General features: G+C 53.5%; 5 protein-coding genes across 5 annotated transcripts; 3 read left to right on the top strand and 2 right to left on the bottom strand.

The window, feature by feature from the left end:
• Window positions 1-353: 353 nt before the first annotated feature.
• On the top strand, window positions 354-1,415 carry G647_05916 (uncharacterized protein; the record flags this gene model as incomplete). The annotated part of the gene is made up of 1 exon (XM_008730242.1): window positions 354-1,415. One exon carries the CDS (start codon window positions 354-356, stop codon window positions 1,413-1,415), a length of 1,062 nt encoding a protein of 353 aa, XP_008728464.1.
• A 790-nt stretch (window positions 1,416-2,205) lies between these two features.
• On the bottom strand, window positions 2,206-3,636 carry G647_05915 (uncharacterized protein; the record flags this gene model as incomplete). The annotated part of the gene is made up of 2 exons (XM_008730241.1): window positions 2,206-3,255; window positions 3,631-3,636. 2 exons carry the CDS (start codon window positions 3,634-3,636, stop codon window positions 2,206-2,208), a joined length of 1,056 nt encoding a protein of 351 aa, XP_008728463.1.
• A 453-nt stretch (window positions 3,637-4,089) lies between these two features.
• Window positions 4,090-5,457, top strand: G647_05914 (uncharacterized protein; the record flags this gene model as incomplete). The annotated part of the gene is made up of 4 exons (XM_008730240.1): window positions 4,090-4,229; window positions 4,280-4,289; window positions 4,338-4,542; window positions 4,589-5,457. The coding sequence occupies 4 exons, from the start codon at window positions 4,090-4,092 to the stop codon at window positions 5,455-5,457; spliced, it is 1,224 nt and encodes a 407-aa protein (XP_008728462.1).
• A 2,083-nt stretch (window positions 5,458-7,540) lies between these two features.
• Window positions 7,541-8,390, bottom strand: G647_05913 (60S ribosomal protein L16; the record flags this gene model as incomplete). The annotated part of the gene is made up of 4 exons (XM_008730239.1): window positions 7,541-7,676; window positions 7,771-8,083; window positions 8,157-8,292; window positions 8,370-8,390. 4 exons carry the CDS (start codon window positions 8,388-8,390, stop codon window positions 7,541-7,543), a joined length of 606 nt encoding a protein of 201 aa, XP_008728461.1.
• A 317-nt stretch (window positions 8,391-8,707) lies between these two features.
• G647_05912 (uncharacterized protein) lies at window positions 8,708-10,315 on the top strand (the record flags this gene model as incomplete). The annotated part of the gene is made up of 1 exon (XM_008730238.1): window positions 8,708-10,315. One exon carries the CDS (start codon window positions 8,708-8,710, stop codon window positions 10,313-10,315), a length of 1,608 nt encoding a protein of 535 aa, XP_008728460.1.
• Between the last annotated feature and the right edge of the window lie 2,856 nt (window positions 10,316-13,171).

Below are 13,171 nucleotides of genomic sequence, written 5' to 3'. Positions count from 1 at the left end.
GTCCGTCGCGCAATTCCGTCTCGTCTCTCGCTTCTTGCTCCCACACCATTTCCCGCTTCTGCGATAGCTCTGCTGCACCTTCCCCTCACTGAAATACAATACGAGATGCAACGTGGTGCTTGGTTGATGATAAGCTCTGCTGATTTGTCTTGTTGACGGTCCTGTGTCCTGGGTCCGAGCGCATGGCTCGGCTATAGAGTTTCGTTTCTGCGAGATGCGAGCCAGTTCATTGTAGTCTCTTGCAGGTAGGCAAAAGGCCATTGTGTTTGTCTTTGTTAACAAACAACGAGGCGCGCTTTGAGCAGCAACGACCAGTGTTTCAGGCCGACGCGTTGGTGGCCAACCTCTTCATCATGGGCTCCTATACGCCGGTCCACGACCAGACCGTGCACACAGTCCACATCCCAGAAGATGTCCGCGTTTCAGGCAAACCAACCCTGGACATCATCGCCGAGGGCGTCTCCTTTCTCCACAAGGACGGTATCATCGTGCTCGACAACGCCATCGACGTCGCCCACATCGACACTCTCAACGACAAACTCTCGCCCGAGGCGCTCGAAATCGCCAACGACCCAGAGCACCACTTCAACTTCGGCAAGCACACGCGGAACATGGACCAGGCGCCGCCCCCGACCCGCGAATTGATGTTCAAGGACGTTTGGTGCAACCCCTTCGCCGCCGCGATCCTGTCCGCCGTGATCGGCCCCAAGCCTGTCATTCACTATGCCAACGGGAACACGGCACTGAAGGCGGACCCCAAGGGCCGACAGCCCGTACACTCCGACTGCGAATTTGCCCACCCGGCGTACTTTCCCTTCGCATACGTCATCAACATCAACCTGGTGGACGTGACGCCTCGCAATGGCGGCACCGAGGTCTGGGTCGGCAGCCACCACGTGAGTGTCCACGAGACGCATAATCGGTATTCAGGACACGGGGACCGCGATGGACAAGACGTCCAAGGCAGCGACGGTGACGGCGACGTTGATGGCGAAGGCGAAGGCGAGGGCCTCTTGACCATCAAGTCGCGATACTTGGACGACCGGCGCAAACACTCGCCCCCAATCCAGATCTCCACCAAGAAGGGCAGCCTGATCATCCGCGACCTCCGCCTCTGGCACGCGGGGATGCCCAACCTGACGGACGAGCCGCGGATCATGCTGGCGTTCGTGGCCTCGCCGAACTGGTGGCAGGGCCGGTCGAAGATCGCCCTCCCCGCGGACGTGAAGGACATGGTGGAGCAGTGGGCCCGCGAGGAACACAGTCTATTGTACGACGCGGAGTGGATCGAGGGTGAAGTTAACTACAAGAAGTTGAGCAGCGGGGGCGTGGACTTTGATACCAAGAGCGCGGTGCTGGAGCGGTATAAGCCCGAGTTGAGTGTCTGGCCGGAGTATCGGCCTAGGTGGTATTGAGGCGTCTTCGCCGGCGCGAGTACTATTGGCTTTACGCAATAATAACGATGCTGACTCTGTGGTGAGACCTCGGTGGCGATTTATTGATCGAGGTGGTCGAAGTGGTTCGTTGTGTGAGAATTACACAAGGTAGGTAGGTAGATAGTTGGTGGGTAAATTTACGTCTCACTGACATCGTGAATTTCAACCTGCTCAGATCTCCAGCTGGCACAGTTCGCATGCTGCAACATACATGCCATAGGTTTGAAGACCTCGTCCTCAGGTATACATGTGGCCGAGTCCCAACGAGGGCATCCAACACCCCTTTCTCAGCAGGCTCTCATGCTTCTCAATCATGAGCGCGACGGGACCCCCAAACAGACACACCTTGCCACTTGCTATATTTGCACACGCCCAATTGGCCTGGCTGCTGGCCTCTTGGCTGACCACGCAATCGTAGTAGGCATCCAGCTGCTCGACGGGGCTGGAAGGCTCATGAGCCCTGATGCGTTGGAGCATTTCTTTGCTTGCTCTCTCATGCGTCTCAGGAGTATTTTGTCGTTGAATGACTCTGCCCTGTCGCTTGATGACACGTTATCATCGTTGCGGCTCGCAAGTTGAGGCCAGTGATATGGAGGTGCGAAGTCCCCTGAGTGAACTTCCGTGCTGTCCATGAACTTCTGCATATGACTGTCAATCTCCTCGAAGCGGGCGTTGTCTTCCGGACCGAGTGGCCCTCCACTCCTCGACTGCATCATGTTCTGATCGCCGTAGATGATGAGGTCTACGGGGATGCGAGTGGGTCCATGAGCTATGCAGCCACGACCACTGCAGCTTGGCGTACACGCAGTATTCCAGATGATGTGTAAAGGAAGTGTCCGTCTTGCCGGTCTGATGCGCGTAGAGACGGTGAAATTGCCATGGTAGAGGTGAGTGATAGTTCCAGTAGAAGGCTCAACCGGCACAATGGACCACTTCTACCGTCAAGATCTCCACGCGGAGGCCACCTTTCGGAAGACGGGTCGTCTGGCGTTTCTTGCCTGGAATACGGATCGCACAGGCGTGCTGCGCGTACACAGTTTCCAATCCTCGATGGTGCCGGAGGGCGAGAACGTTGCGCTCTTGGGTGTTGTCGCACAACCTTAAGGGCGGAATTGAAGTCAAACAGCCAACGCCGCTCTCGTGCCGGAGAACCCCAAAAGCATTTCTGAGGCAGGCTGCGTAGAAGGGGGAGCTGCGCCAATTCGCTGGGCTCGAGCTTCATGACTTCGCAAGCGTACCTCTCCGAGACCGCAAGGAGCTCGCGTTCCTGTGAGAGGCACCGGAAGCAGCAGCGTTTGAGCTTGAGGAGCTGCAGGAGTTCCCCGTGCTCACCACAGAACTCGCATTGGGTGGTGAAGAGAGTGTCGACAATCTGTTGTGTTGTCCATAAGTTACCGGCACCCGTGGCAACGAGGGCACGGACTGCATCGGAGCCTTCTGTCATGGCGGTCTGGAACGGCTGCCATTGCTCAATGAGCTGCTTTGCATGAGAGTTCGTGGCTCGCAGATCAAACAGCGTGCTGATGGGAGTTACAGCAAAGACGTGGAGTTGTATCTCCGACGGGAGCATACCGAGCATACCGAGAATAGCACAGGGTTTCTTTGCAGGAGTCCAGCGCCGCGGGTCATCGAGGTTGACTCGCAAGGCAAGCTCTCGAGAGTCGATGAGAACATTGTCGTAGTACCGTCTCTTCGATAGAAACCGGTATTCTTCAGCAGTCAATCGGCTAGCGTTGAGTTGTTTGGGTTCTGTTGAGGCCGTCTTGAGAGAGGAGTTCGCGGTTGATAAGTTCAAGGACTGGCCTGGTTGTGGTTGCAGCTATGATATATAGTTAGGAGTGTGAAGGAGATGATATAAGGTTTTGAGGCCAGCAGGATCAGAGGCGAGAGAAGCGGCCTACTAGTGATATAGTCACAAGAACAAGGGCGCTAAATGGAATGAAACAATGATTCTGCTATGCCATTCAATCTTTCCAGCTGCCGGGCAATTGCTGATCCTCGTAACGATCTGGTGCCGAGAATAGAGAGTGAATAGCGATTCATACATGGTCAATAGGATTCCTGCTGCACATTCAGAATCCCCGCAAAATTGATGAACAGCGGAACAATGGATGAACATCGCATTGAAAAAAGGAGCTTCGGCGCCAGGTTCACCTTTTTGACATGATTGACATGAGATTTTCGGTGAGTCTACAGTCATGGTGCCAGAGTCAGGCGCATGAGAGTTTTCACCTCTTCCAAGCCGTGAGCAGCAGTGCCATCTTCCTTGCTACGATGCAATCTGCGCCGCTGCAATTAACACTGTCTCTCTGTACGGCTTGGTACATGATCGACGACATGGTGGATGGGCGTGTGGAGGGTTTTTCGAGGGATGGGTGAGGGACGAAGGTCACATAAGGTCAAAGGAGCTGGACCCGAGATTGTGCCGAAGACTACAGTCACGTGAATGATCACCTGACTGGATGCACAATGACGTGTTTTGACAACAGCCAACTTTCCCTGGCTTCGTCGAAATAAATCTGTTGTTCCTGCCCATCAGTTGACTCTCAAAACAACCCTTGTGCCCTGTTTCATTCTCCGTCGCGTCCTTGTCGAGACTATACCGCTCTGTATTGTGCCTTGACGCGCTCAGAGTTCAGCGAACGCGTTCAAGATGGTGTACATACGGCAGCGAAACCTGAAAAAGCTCCACGAGTACAAATATTCTGGAGTCGACAAGTCCTTGGTCTCACGATATGTCCTCAAGCCATTCTATACCAATGTTGTCATTAAGTGCTTTCCGATGTCAATGGCGTAAGTGTTTCATTTGAGCAGGTCCCGAAATCTGACTAACGCTTCGCCAGGCCCAATCTTGTTCGTGCCTACAACACCACGTACAGTGAGTCTGCTAACGTGAGATAGATAACCCTTACCGGCTTCAGCTTCGTCGTCATCAATGTCCTGACGCTGCTATGGTACAATCCAACCCTCGACACCGATTGTCCGCCATGGGTGTACCTGACATGGTCCATTGGTCTATTCCTCTACCAAACATTTGATGCAGTCGATGGCAGCCAAGCTCGAAGAACACACCAGAGCGGTCCCTTGGGTGAATTGTTCGACCATGGTAAGTTCGACTTGTCCTCATTGATGTCATCTCTGACAGGAAACAGGTGTGGATGCGTGTAACACCAGTCTTGAAGTTCTTGTCTTTGCGGCTTCTATGAATCTGGGACAGTCCTGGAACACGGTTCTCACACTCTTCGGCACAATCCTGACCTTCTACATCCAGACATGGGAGGAGTACCACACTCACACCTTGACGTTGGGTATCGTCTCCGGCCCTGTGGAAGGAATCCTGACATTGGTTGTTGTCTACTTCGTCACCTATCTCAAAGGCGGTGCTAGCTATTGGCAACAACCCATGCTGCCATCGCTTGGTCTTCCCAAAAGTGGTCTGATCCCGCCTTCCCTGTACCAGATGGCCTGGAACGAATGGTACATGCTCTATGGTGGCCTGGTCCTGGTCTTCAACACCGCCAGCAGCATAAAGAACGTCATTGATGCTCGACGGTCGAGAGGTGAAGATCCCTTCATGGCACTTAGGGGTTTATTGCCTTTCATAGTCACCTGGCTTGTTATTCCCGCCTACCTCTCGTTGAACCCAGTCATTCTACACCATCATCTGGTGCCATTCGTGCTACTTGCGGGAATCATCAATGCCTATTCTGTGGGCCAGATGATCGTGGCGCACTTAGTCAAGGACAGATTTCCCTACCAGAACGTGCTGGTCTTGCCGTTGGCATGGGCGGTCATTGACAGCTTGGGCCCCAAACTTGGACTGTGGCCAAGTGCCTTGGGTGACGATATCTACCAAGTGGCTTTTATTTTCCTGTCACTCGGCCTCGCGCTCGGCGTGTATGGAAGCTTTGTCCACGATGTCATCACTACAATCTGTGACTACCTGGATATCTGGTGCTTAACAATCAAGCATCCTTACGTGGAGAACAAACAGAACGAGGGGGCTAAGAAGGAGAAATGAGTTGGAAGGTGGTGGTGTGGTGAATTTCACGAGCTCTCACACTCAAGCACCTGTGGCCTGAACACCAAGCAGTCAAATCATACTATCAAGGCCTGGCTCGTTTGCGGAATTGTGACAATAACACGGACCGGTGTGTGGTGGTCGTAGCAGCCTCCCACTGACAAATTTGCTGATAAACTCCTTCATCCCATCCTGATTGCTTCTCAGCCTCTCGCCTCCCGACGACTCAAGCGCCTCCTCGGATTCGTTACGAATATCCTGTGTCAAAGTCCCCCACCTGTGGAGATCTGTGCCGGCCATGTTCCCAGACAAAGACCGTCACAATGGTAAATAATACTGTGTTACTTTGGGAGATACATGGCGCATCCCCCAGCATGAGCGTCCACCGAAGTCTGCGAAAGAAAAGCCGCTAACAGCATTATCCCAGCAGGATCTGGTCCAACTTCTCACCACCACCACCAGAACTCCCTCCACTTCGGTCCCGCGCAGGTATATGGTCAGTGCTGCCTACTCATACCCAATCTCTGACGCCCATCTCGCCCCATTCCCTCCCACCCATCATCACGCAGAAGACACGCCAACAATATCTAGGGCACTTCTCCTTTCTCCCCTCCGATGCCTCCCGCCACGGATTGACCCGCGCCTTCAGCGGCCAGGTCACAACCACAGTCCACGGCGTCGAAACAATACTCCCGACGCGTGACTACCTAAAGCACACACCCGAAGACCGCCACACAATCATCCACCCACCGGGCCTGGTTATGGAGTCTGGATACCACAACGCCAAGCCGATGGGCCCTCCGCCGAACGCACCACCTCCACCCCCGCCGATTGATATCAAGACCGGAAGACTGCTGAGTGTTGCTGCTAGGGGCGGGAGCGATGTCGGTTCTATACATATCCCACCACCACCTCCTCCGCCTCCGCCTCCGCCTGCCCTTGCTTCGGTCTATTCAGCATATCATCTGCCACCTCCGCCGCCGCCACCGCCGCCGCCTCCTCCTGCTTCTTCTCATATCAGTAGCAACGGCGATGTCGAGCAATGCGGAAAGTGCCCGCATTGTTATGGGGTAAGCTTATATGAGCTTAAGCTCCCCTGCTAGCATCTTATGACTGTGCCTAGATTGGCTGACACGACGCAGTAGTTTGACCCGCTGCGGTGAAGTGAGGCTACAGTTTCCCCGATTGTGTCGCGTCTTTTGGGCGTCGGGGGCTTGTCGTGGTACTGTAGGTGAACCACGTTTGCATTCCAGGTTCGATACTGGAATTCCGTTGCTTTGAGGGTATTGGGGAGGCCATGTCGCTGGATTACGAGATATGGCGCAGCACGATCTGATCGGCGTCGATAATGTTCCGGCACACAGGTGGGCTTTTGCTGGGTACGTGGTAGCTTGGGGCCAACTCCTTTTTTGAACCTACGGCAGCGCAAAGGTTGTTATTCTTACTCTGATTACACTTTGAAAATAATTTCTTGAGGTTCGAGGGCTGGACCACATACGACAGTCCGGTGGGCGCGGGAAAGCGACTTCCAGGATCACGACGCATGAAGGCGGTGCTGGATCACGCATTAGCACGAAGATATACGTAGCGTCGCGGACATGGAGAACATAGAGAGCGCCTTTTGGGCATGATTTTCAACATTTTCTTTTCTTTCGTGCTCGTGGCGGTCTCTTGCAGCCGAAGCACTTTCGAAGACCATGAAGATGTCTAAAACTCCGAGGGTGACATTCACGAACCACGTCTTGTCTGTCATCACCATATTCGACGGGACCAAGCCACCTGAAATTCCGCATTTGGATGTCGATATTTTCGAGTTTGGGGTTAGCGAGGATTAGCGCGCCGCCGTCGTCGCCGCCGCGTCTGCGCCCTTGTGCCACCGTGCCAGGCGCTCTTGCCCAGTGGCCCCTCTCATCATCACCATCGCCATCACCACTGTCATTCAAGCAGGACCCATGCTCTGTCCATATCCTCGCCCCCATGTCCACTCCTCCACTGAGATCGGTTCGTAGAGTTGATGGCTCGGGAGGGGAAAAGAAGAGGACAAGCAGCAGAACCCGTAGCCGTAAAGACTGTGCTGAGCGACCTAATAACCCAGATCGGCCAACTTCTTGCTCGACTCGTGGTCCGCAGTTGACTTCCGTGCCTCGGCCAGGTGTTTTCGTTGAGCCTTCTTTCTCTCGTAGTATGCGGCGCCCTTGACCTTTCTTCTCTCTTCGAGTCTGTCGTAAGTTGTTAGCCATATTTCTTCCACGCCCATCATTTCTAGCCTGTCGAAGCGAAACTTGAGGCTTGCGGATTACTGTGCAGACGAACCTGGCAACCACATCCTGGTACTTCCAACCAACCTCATGCGCCAATCGTCCAACCGTGCAGTACTTCCGGCCAGGCTTTAACCTCAGAACTCTCAGAGCCTGGGGAACAACCATGCGTTGCTTCTTGTCATATGGAGGAGGAACGCCCTCAAAGACCTTCAGTCTCTCCATTGCGGCGGCGCCTCGGGCAGTCTTATGGGGAATCATGCCTCGGACGGTCTTGTAGAAGATGCGGGCTGGGGCGCGGAAATGGAAGGGACCGCCTCGTGTTGGGTTGTAGCGGGTGATTTTGCGGAGGTAGGCGTGATACTTGACTGTTTGAGGGGACATCATGTTAGCCTTGAACATCTGATTTCTTCTCTCGCAATCGAGGGGTGGGCAACGCACGCTTAGCACGGAAGAATTCGCCAGAGATGTTGAGGGCTTCGCATCTCACGACAACAATCTTCTGGCCGTTGAGGAGTTGCTTCGCGACCGTGCTGGCAAGACGACCGAGCAAGTGTCCCTTGCCGTCGATGACAACCTAGTGGGAGGAAAGTCAGTTCTATGCTCTTATCATTGATCCATTGATTTGCGCATTCTGTGATGGGGTCAACGTACGACGGGCTCAAAGGTCGACATCTTGCTCCCAGATCACTTGCAGAGAGTCGATGTGGAAGTGTTTCGCGAGTTGGGCGAGGACGTGGTTGTTGATCGAATTTCGTCAAGTCCTGAGATCGGAGTCAATTGTTGCATGAAGGTGCGCTTTCCGTCGCTGTGTGAATGCCAAGCCTTTAGTGCTTGGCACACGGAAGAACAAAATTCCTTAATTTGCAACTGGCGGCTTAGTCATTCTGTGGGCCCACTGAGCAGTTCTTCCAAAACTTCCAGCGTCCCAACTTTGCTGCCTCACATTGGGGCAAGAAGCCCTCCTACGGATTTGATATCATGTCCTGAAAATGCTCACAGAGAGCTTCATTGCCGCGACGCTTGCTGCAAACAAAGCTCCGGCTCATGCTACCGCTGCGTTGAAGGACGTAGGCCTATTTCTGCACGAGTTCCAACCACAGAGCACGCTCCGTCATGGGTTCAAGAAGTGTTCGAGTCAACCGGATTGCGTTGCCATCAGTGACTCGCACGTCTTCGCGGCTCAAGCAGACAAGGCGGTAGTGAATGTCTACAACAGAGAAAGAGGCAACCAGGAGGCAACAGTGCCATTCCCTGAACGAATACACAGCGTCGCATATGCCAAGTTGGCCGACATCCTCGTTCTAGGCACGGAGGGCGGGAAACTGATACTATGGGAGTTGGCCACAGGCAGAGTAACGAATTCTTCTGCGTCTCATTTGCAAGCCGTCTCACGTCTCTGCATCACCCCTAAGAATGAATACATCCTTTCTGGCTCTGCTGACTCGAGTATCCACCTATGGTCGCTAGCAAGACTCGTTTCCTTTGAGCAGCCGTCAGATAGCTATGGCTCCGAGGAACCCTCGAACGCACCCGCTCAGACTTTCTCTGGACATCGAACCGCCATCACTGCCCTTGCTTGTGGACATTCGCTCATCTCCACCAACTTTGCAGTATCAGCGTCCGATGACGGCACTTGCTATGTCTGGCATATCTCAACTTGCCAAGTTCTGCGGACGCTGTTGTTGCCCTCTCTCCCGGTTTCCATCACTCTTGACCCTGCAGATCGAGCAATTTACTTCGGATGCAACGATGGGCGAATCCAAGCGTGGGATATCTTCATGCATGTATCAAAATTGAACGTGCCTTTGTCCAGCTCTTCACAGCTCCCACCCATCCAGCTGCTAGATAAGGACAGCTGGTCGGCACCATCCTCAGACCTCGGATCAGCAAATTGCCTGACTATATCATACGATGGAACAGCTCTGCTGTCCGGACATGCCAACGGGGCCATCATTCGCTGGGACGTGGCCAAGCATCGAATCCTCAACGAAATAACAAACCTGGGGCAACCTGTCACGAACATCTCAATGCTGAGTCCCGAAGGATTTCCAAACGAGAAGAAAGCCAAATATGTCATCCCACAAGTCATCAAGCCGAATCTCGAATTCTCGTCGATGAGGAACAATGGTACGTGTGGCATCCCCGCCAATTACAGCCTCCACGTCATGATCACAAACTCGACAACTGGCCCAGAGCACGATGACTTTGAGCACGCTCTCACTGGTCCTGGGATCTCGCAGGCCATGCTCGATGCAGCAGTCCATTCTCTCGCTCTAGGCAGTGCTCCACAAGGACTACCCTCCACAGACACCACCGCTCTCGCAAAAACGGAAAGGCTAGAGGAGGAGGTCACAAAGCTCAAGCAGCAGCTCGCTACAATACGCAATGTCGAAGAGAAACGCAAAGCCAGGAAGTTAGCAAGGATCGCCAAGCGTGACGAGCTGGGCATGAAGAAGAGGGAAGCATACTTCGAAGCCAAGAAGCTAGGAAAGGACGGAGATGCCGCGATGAAGAGTTGGGAGCGTAAGGAGGCCGAGGTGGATCAAGAAAGTGATGAAGAAGCGCTAGAGGATAGAGATCAGATGGATATCAGCTGAGATTGCCAGAAGGATGCAGTCAATGAGCGCAGCGAACATCAATGGCAATTCTAACACGAACACCTTTCGGCAACCTCTCGCACACCACTCCCACAGCCGTCGATGTGTATGACACCCTTATGGGACCACTCCTTGATCAACTGTCACCTAACAGGCATCCCTACCGGACGACAAATACCCCAACAGGTCATTCTGCTTCGACGTCTTCGCTGGGCGGCACCAAACGCACAAAGCCGTTCATCCGGAATCTGTCTCGATGACCGACTGAGGCATTGTCCGCGCCCTAAACATGCGGCCTATACGGTGTTTGTCCTCCTGTCCGGTGGCCTGATAAGAAACCCAATTGTATGTATCCTCTTCCAAGGGATCGCCTCACAAAGAACAGCGCCGGAGTCGCTTCCCTGCATTTGGAGAGGCTATCATCTTCGTAGGCTCCTCCGCCGCTCCTTTACACGATCAGCGATCCCAACAGGATATCGATACTACTAGGGGTAAAAAATTCATCTTCTACACCGTCCGACCCTTCTTCATATGCTGCCGGGTCGCTCTAGCTCGGAGATTATGGACTCTTTCCCGCGCACGAGCCAGCTACGACGTACAAGAGGTTCAGCTCTTGGCATATCAACGAACCAGGGTACTGGGCCCGTATAGCAACGGTACCCCCTCTGCCCAGCTACTAAAATAATTCAAGGCAAACTGGGTTCTTATCCGTTACCGGAGGTCCAGGTGAACCATATACTGGCTTGTGCGAAAGCAGTCTTGGATTTTGCCCATGAGGACCTTTCCGGGGTACTCGGTATAAATCATTTCTTCTTCCCAGGATGGACACTCTATCCCTCTGATTGTATCTTTCACCTACTCTGCCTAACATAATTCACCAAGCGTATCACCACTACTCCACGTTCGGTTTAAGGCGGCATTTGACCAACCGCTCGCCTCATGTCGCAAGAATACACGAGAAACCTCCCTTTAGTAACATGTACAATGGGTGACAGGGTCGTTCGTAGGAGTAAGCTAGATTCCTTGCTCCCTGCGCTATGGTTAGAGCATCTTTCTAACATGGGTCTTGGTAGACTTGGTCGGAGACGTCTTCTTCGTACTGGCACTCAGTCTCTGCGCTCTGGTCTGGCATACAACTAGAGCAACGTCAACCACCAACGAGCAGGAGGAAAATACAGCAGTCGACATTTGTAGCGATGCTCCAACCCCCGACTTCCAACAGGCTATTGAAACTGACTTTGAGAAAGCGACGGCCAAGGACTCCGTTCTTCGTCCGTATGCAGAGCCAGCGGGAACCCAAAGTATCCTCCGGGCTTCGGACGTCTCCTCCAGGAAGGCAGCAGTACAGGCATGGAAGAAGTCGATCCGTTCCGGAAACTCGGCAAATGTGAGAGGGACAGCAATACTTGACGACTGCCAGTATTTGCCGGCAGGGCATGCCGACTGCTTCAACCGATCGTTTAGCCTTATCACCAGCGGCGTAGACCCCCTGATGATGGCGGAATCGCTGCCGCTGAAATCCTGCGTCTCGATGGGGGGAACATGTCCGTTACTAGAAAGACTGAATGGGGCGCGCAGCCGCCGGCCAAAGACAGAGGAGGAGCAAGACGACTTTGACGACGAGGGCGAAGATATAAATGGTTGGGCTGTGGTGTGAAACATCGTCCTTTGCCAGGTCTGGACACCACGAGAGCAAAGCCAGTTGAGACAACAACTTGCAGTCTGATCAGGTTATCAAGCTGTTGTACGAAAGGATCGAAGAAGTCGAGACAATTGGGTGCCTTTGTCGGGGCAAAGTCCAACTTCACGCTGCGTGCCCGGCGACTCGGGAGTCTGGCAAGCTCACTGCTCTCGACGCACGCCGAAATTCTTCCAACCGTCATCGCTTGTCCTATCGCAGTTCGAGCGTGGGAACCCCCGAAGAACACCGTCTCCCCACACCAATTGAACTTGAGGGTTGTGAAGCGTCAGAACACCAGCTGATTCAGCATTTGGAAACACTCAACTTTTTGTTTTCGAAGAGTTTTCGAAGAGTTTCACCACTACCTAACTGCCTCGATTATGAAGAACGCGCTCGGTTTGGAACCTGAGGACCGTTTTCGGCCAATCACTCGAGAGCTCTTTTAATAAGTGTGGGAGCTAATTCACGGTGGCCGGCTGGGTGCCGGGTCACGATATGTATTCGACCACGTCTGCTGACGCTCGGGGCGAAAGGACCGTCTGTCACACTGGAAGGAGGACATACAAGCTGAGTGCTGGGCTGGTTGCGTTCTATCGCCCTGAGGTTATGCTACCTCACGTTTAGCTCCCGCCGCGTATGCGGGAAGGAGGTCGTCCTGCCTACTGAATGGTTTCTTCGCTTTTTGATGCACATGGACTGCATTGCATGATTCGCATCCAATATGGACTGGTAGGCCGGGAAGACAGAAGTATTGGTCAAGTGAGCTCAATCAGCGTGAGCCCCGACGTGATAGGCTTCATGACCATTGCGACAGTAGACAATCATCATGCTTGAGGCAGGAATGGAAGAGCCAAATAGTGTACAAGACATAGGAACGGGTGGCTAAAGGTCACCCGGCGAGGTTTGCTGTCACTAATTTCTCAAGAGTAGAATTTGCGTTCTTGAGGAATACCACATAGCAGGACGCGATCACAGCCTCCGGCAGTCATCAGATCCCCGTCGCGACTTGCTTTGACGCCTAGAGACTATATCAGAAAGATCCAACGCATTGGCCTAAGATGACTGCATACGGCCTCGATGCAACCAGGAATGTTACAGCCCCCACAACTGTCTCACAGCTCCTATCACTCATATGCCTCTTCGCCGCTCGTGCAACATCAGACTTGGACCAGAAC

This window comes from Cladophialophora carrionii, assembly GCF_000365165.1.
Source record: "Cladophialophora carrionii CBS 160.54 unplaced genomic scaffold supercont1.5, whole genome shotgun sequence".
In the NCBI taxonomy this organism is placed as follows: Eukaryota; Fungi; Ascomycota; class Eurotiomycetes; order Chaetothyriales; family Herpotrichiellaceae; genus Cladophialophora; species Cladophialophora carrionii.
This window is presented reverse-complemented; position numbering and strand designations above follow the sequence as displayed.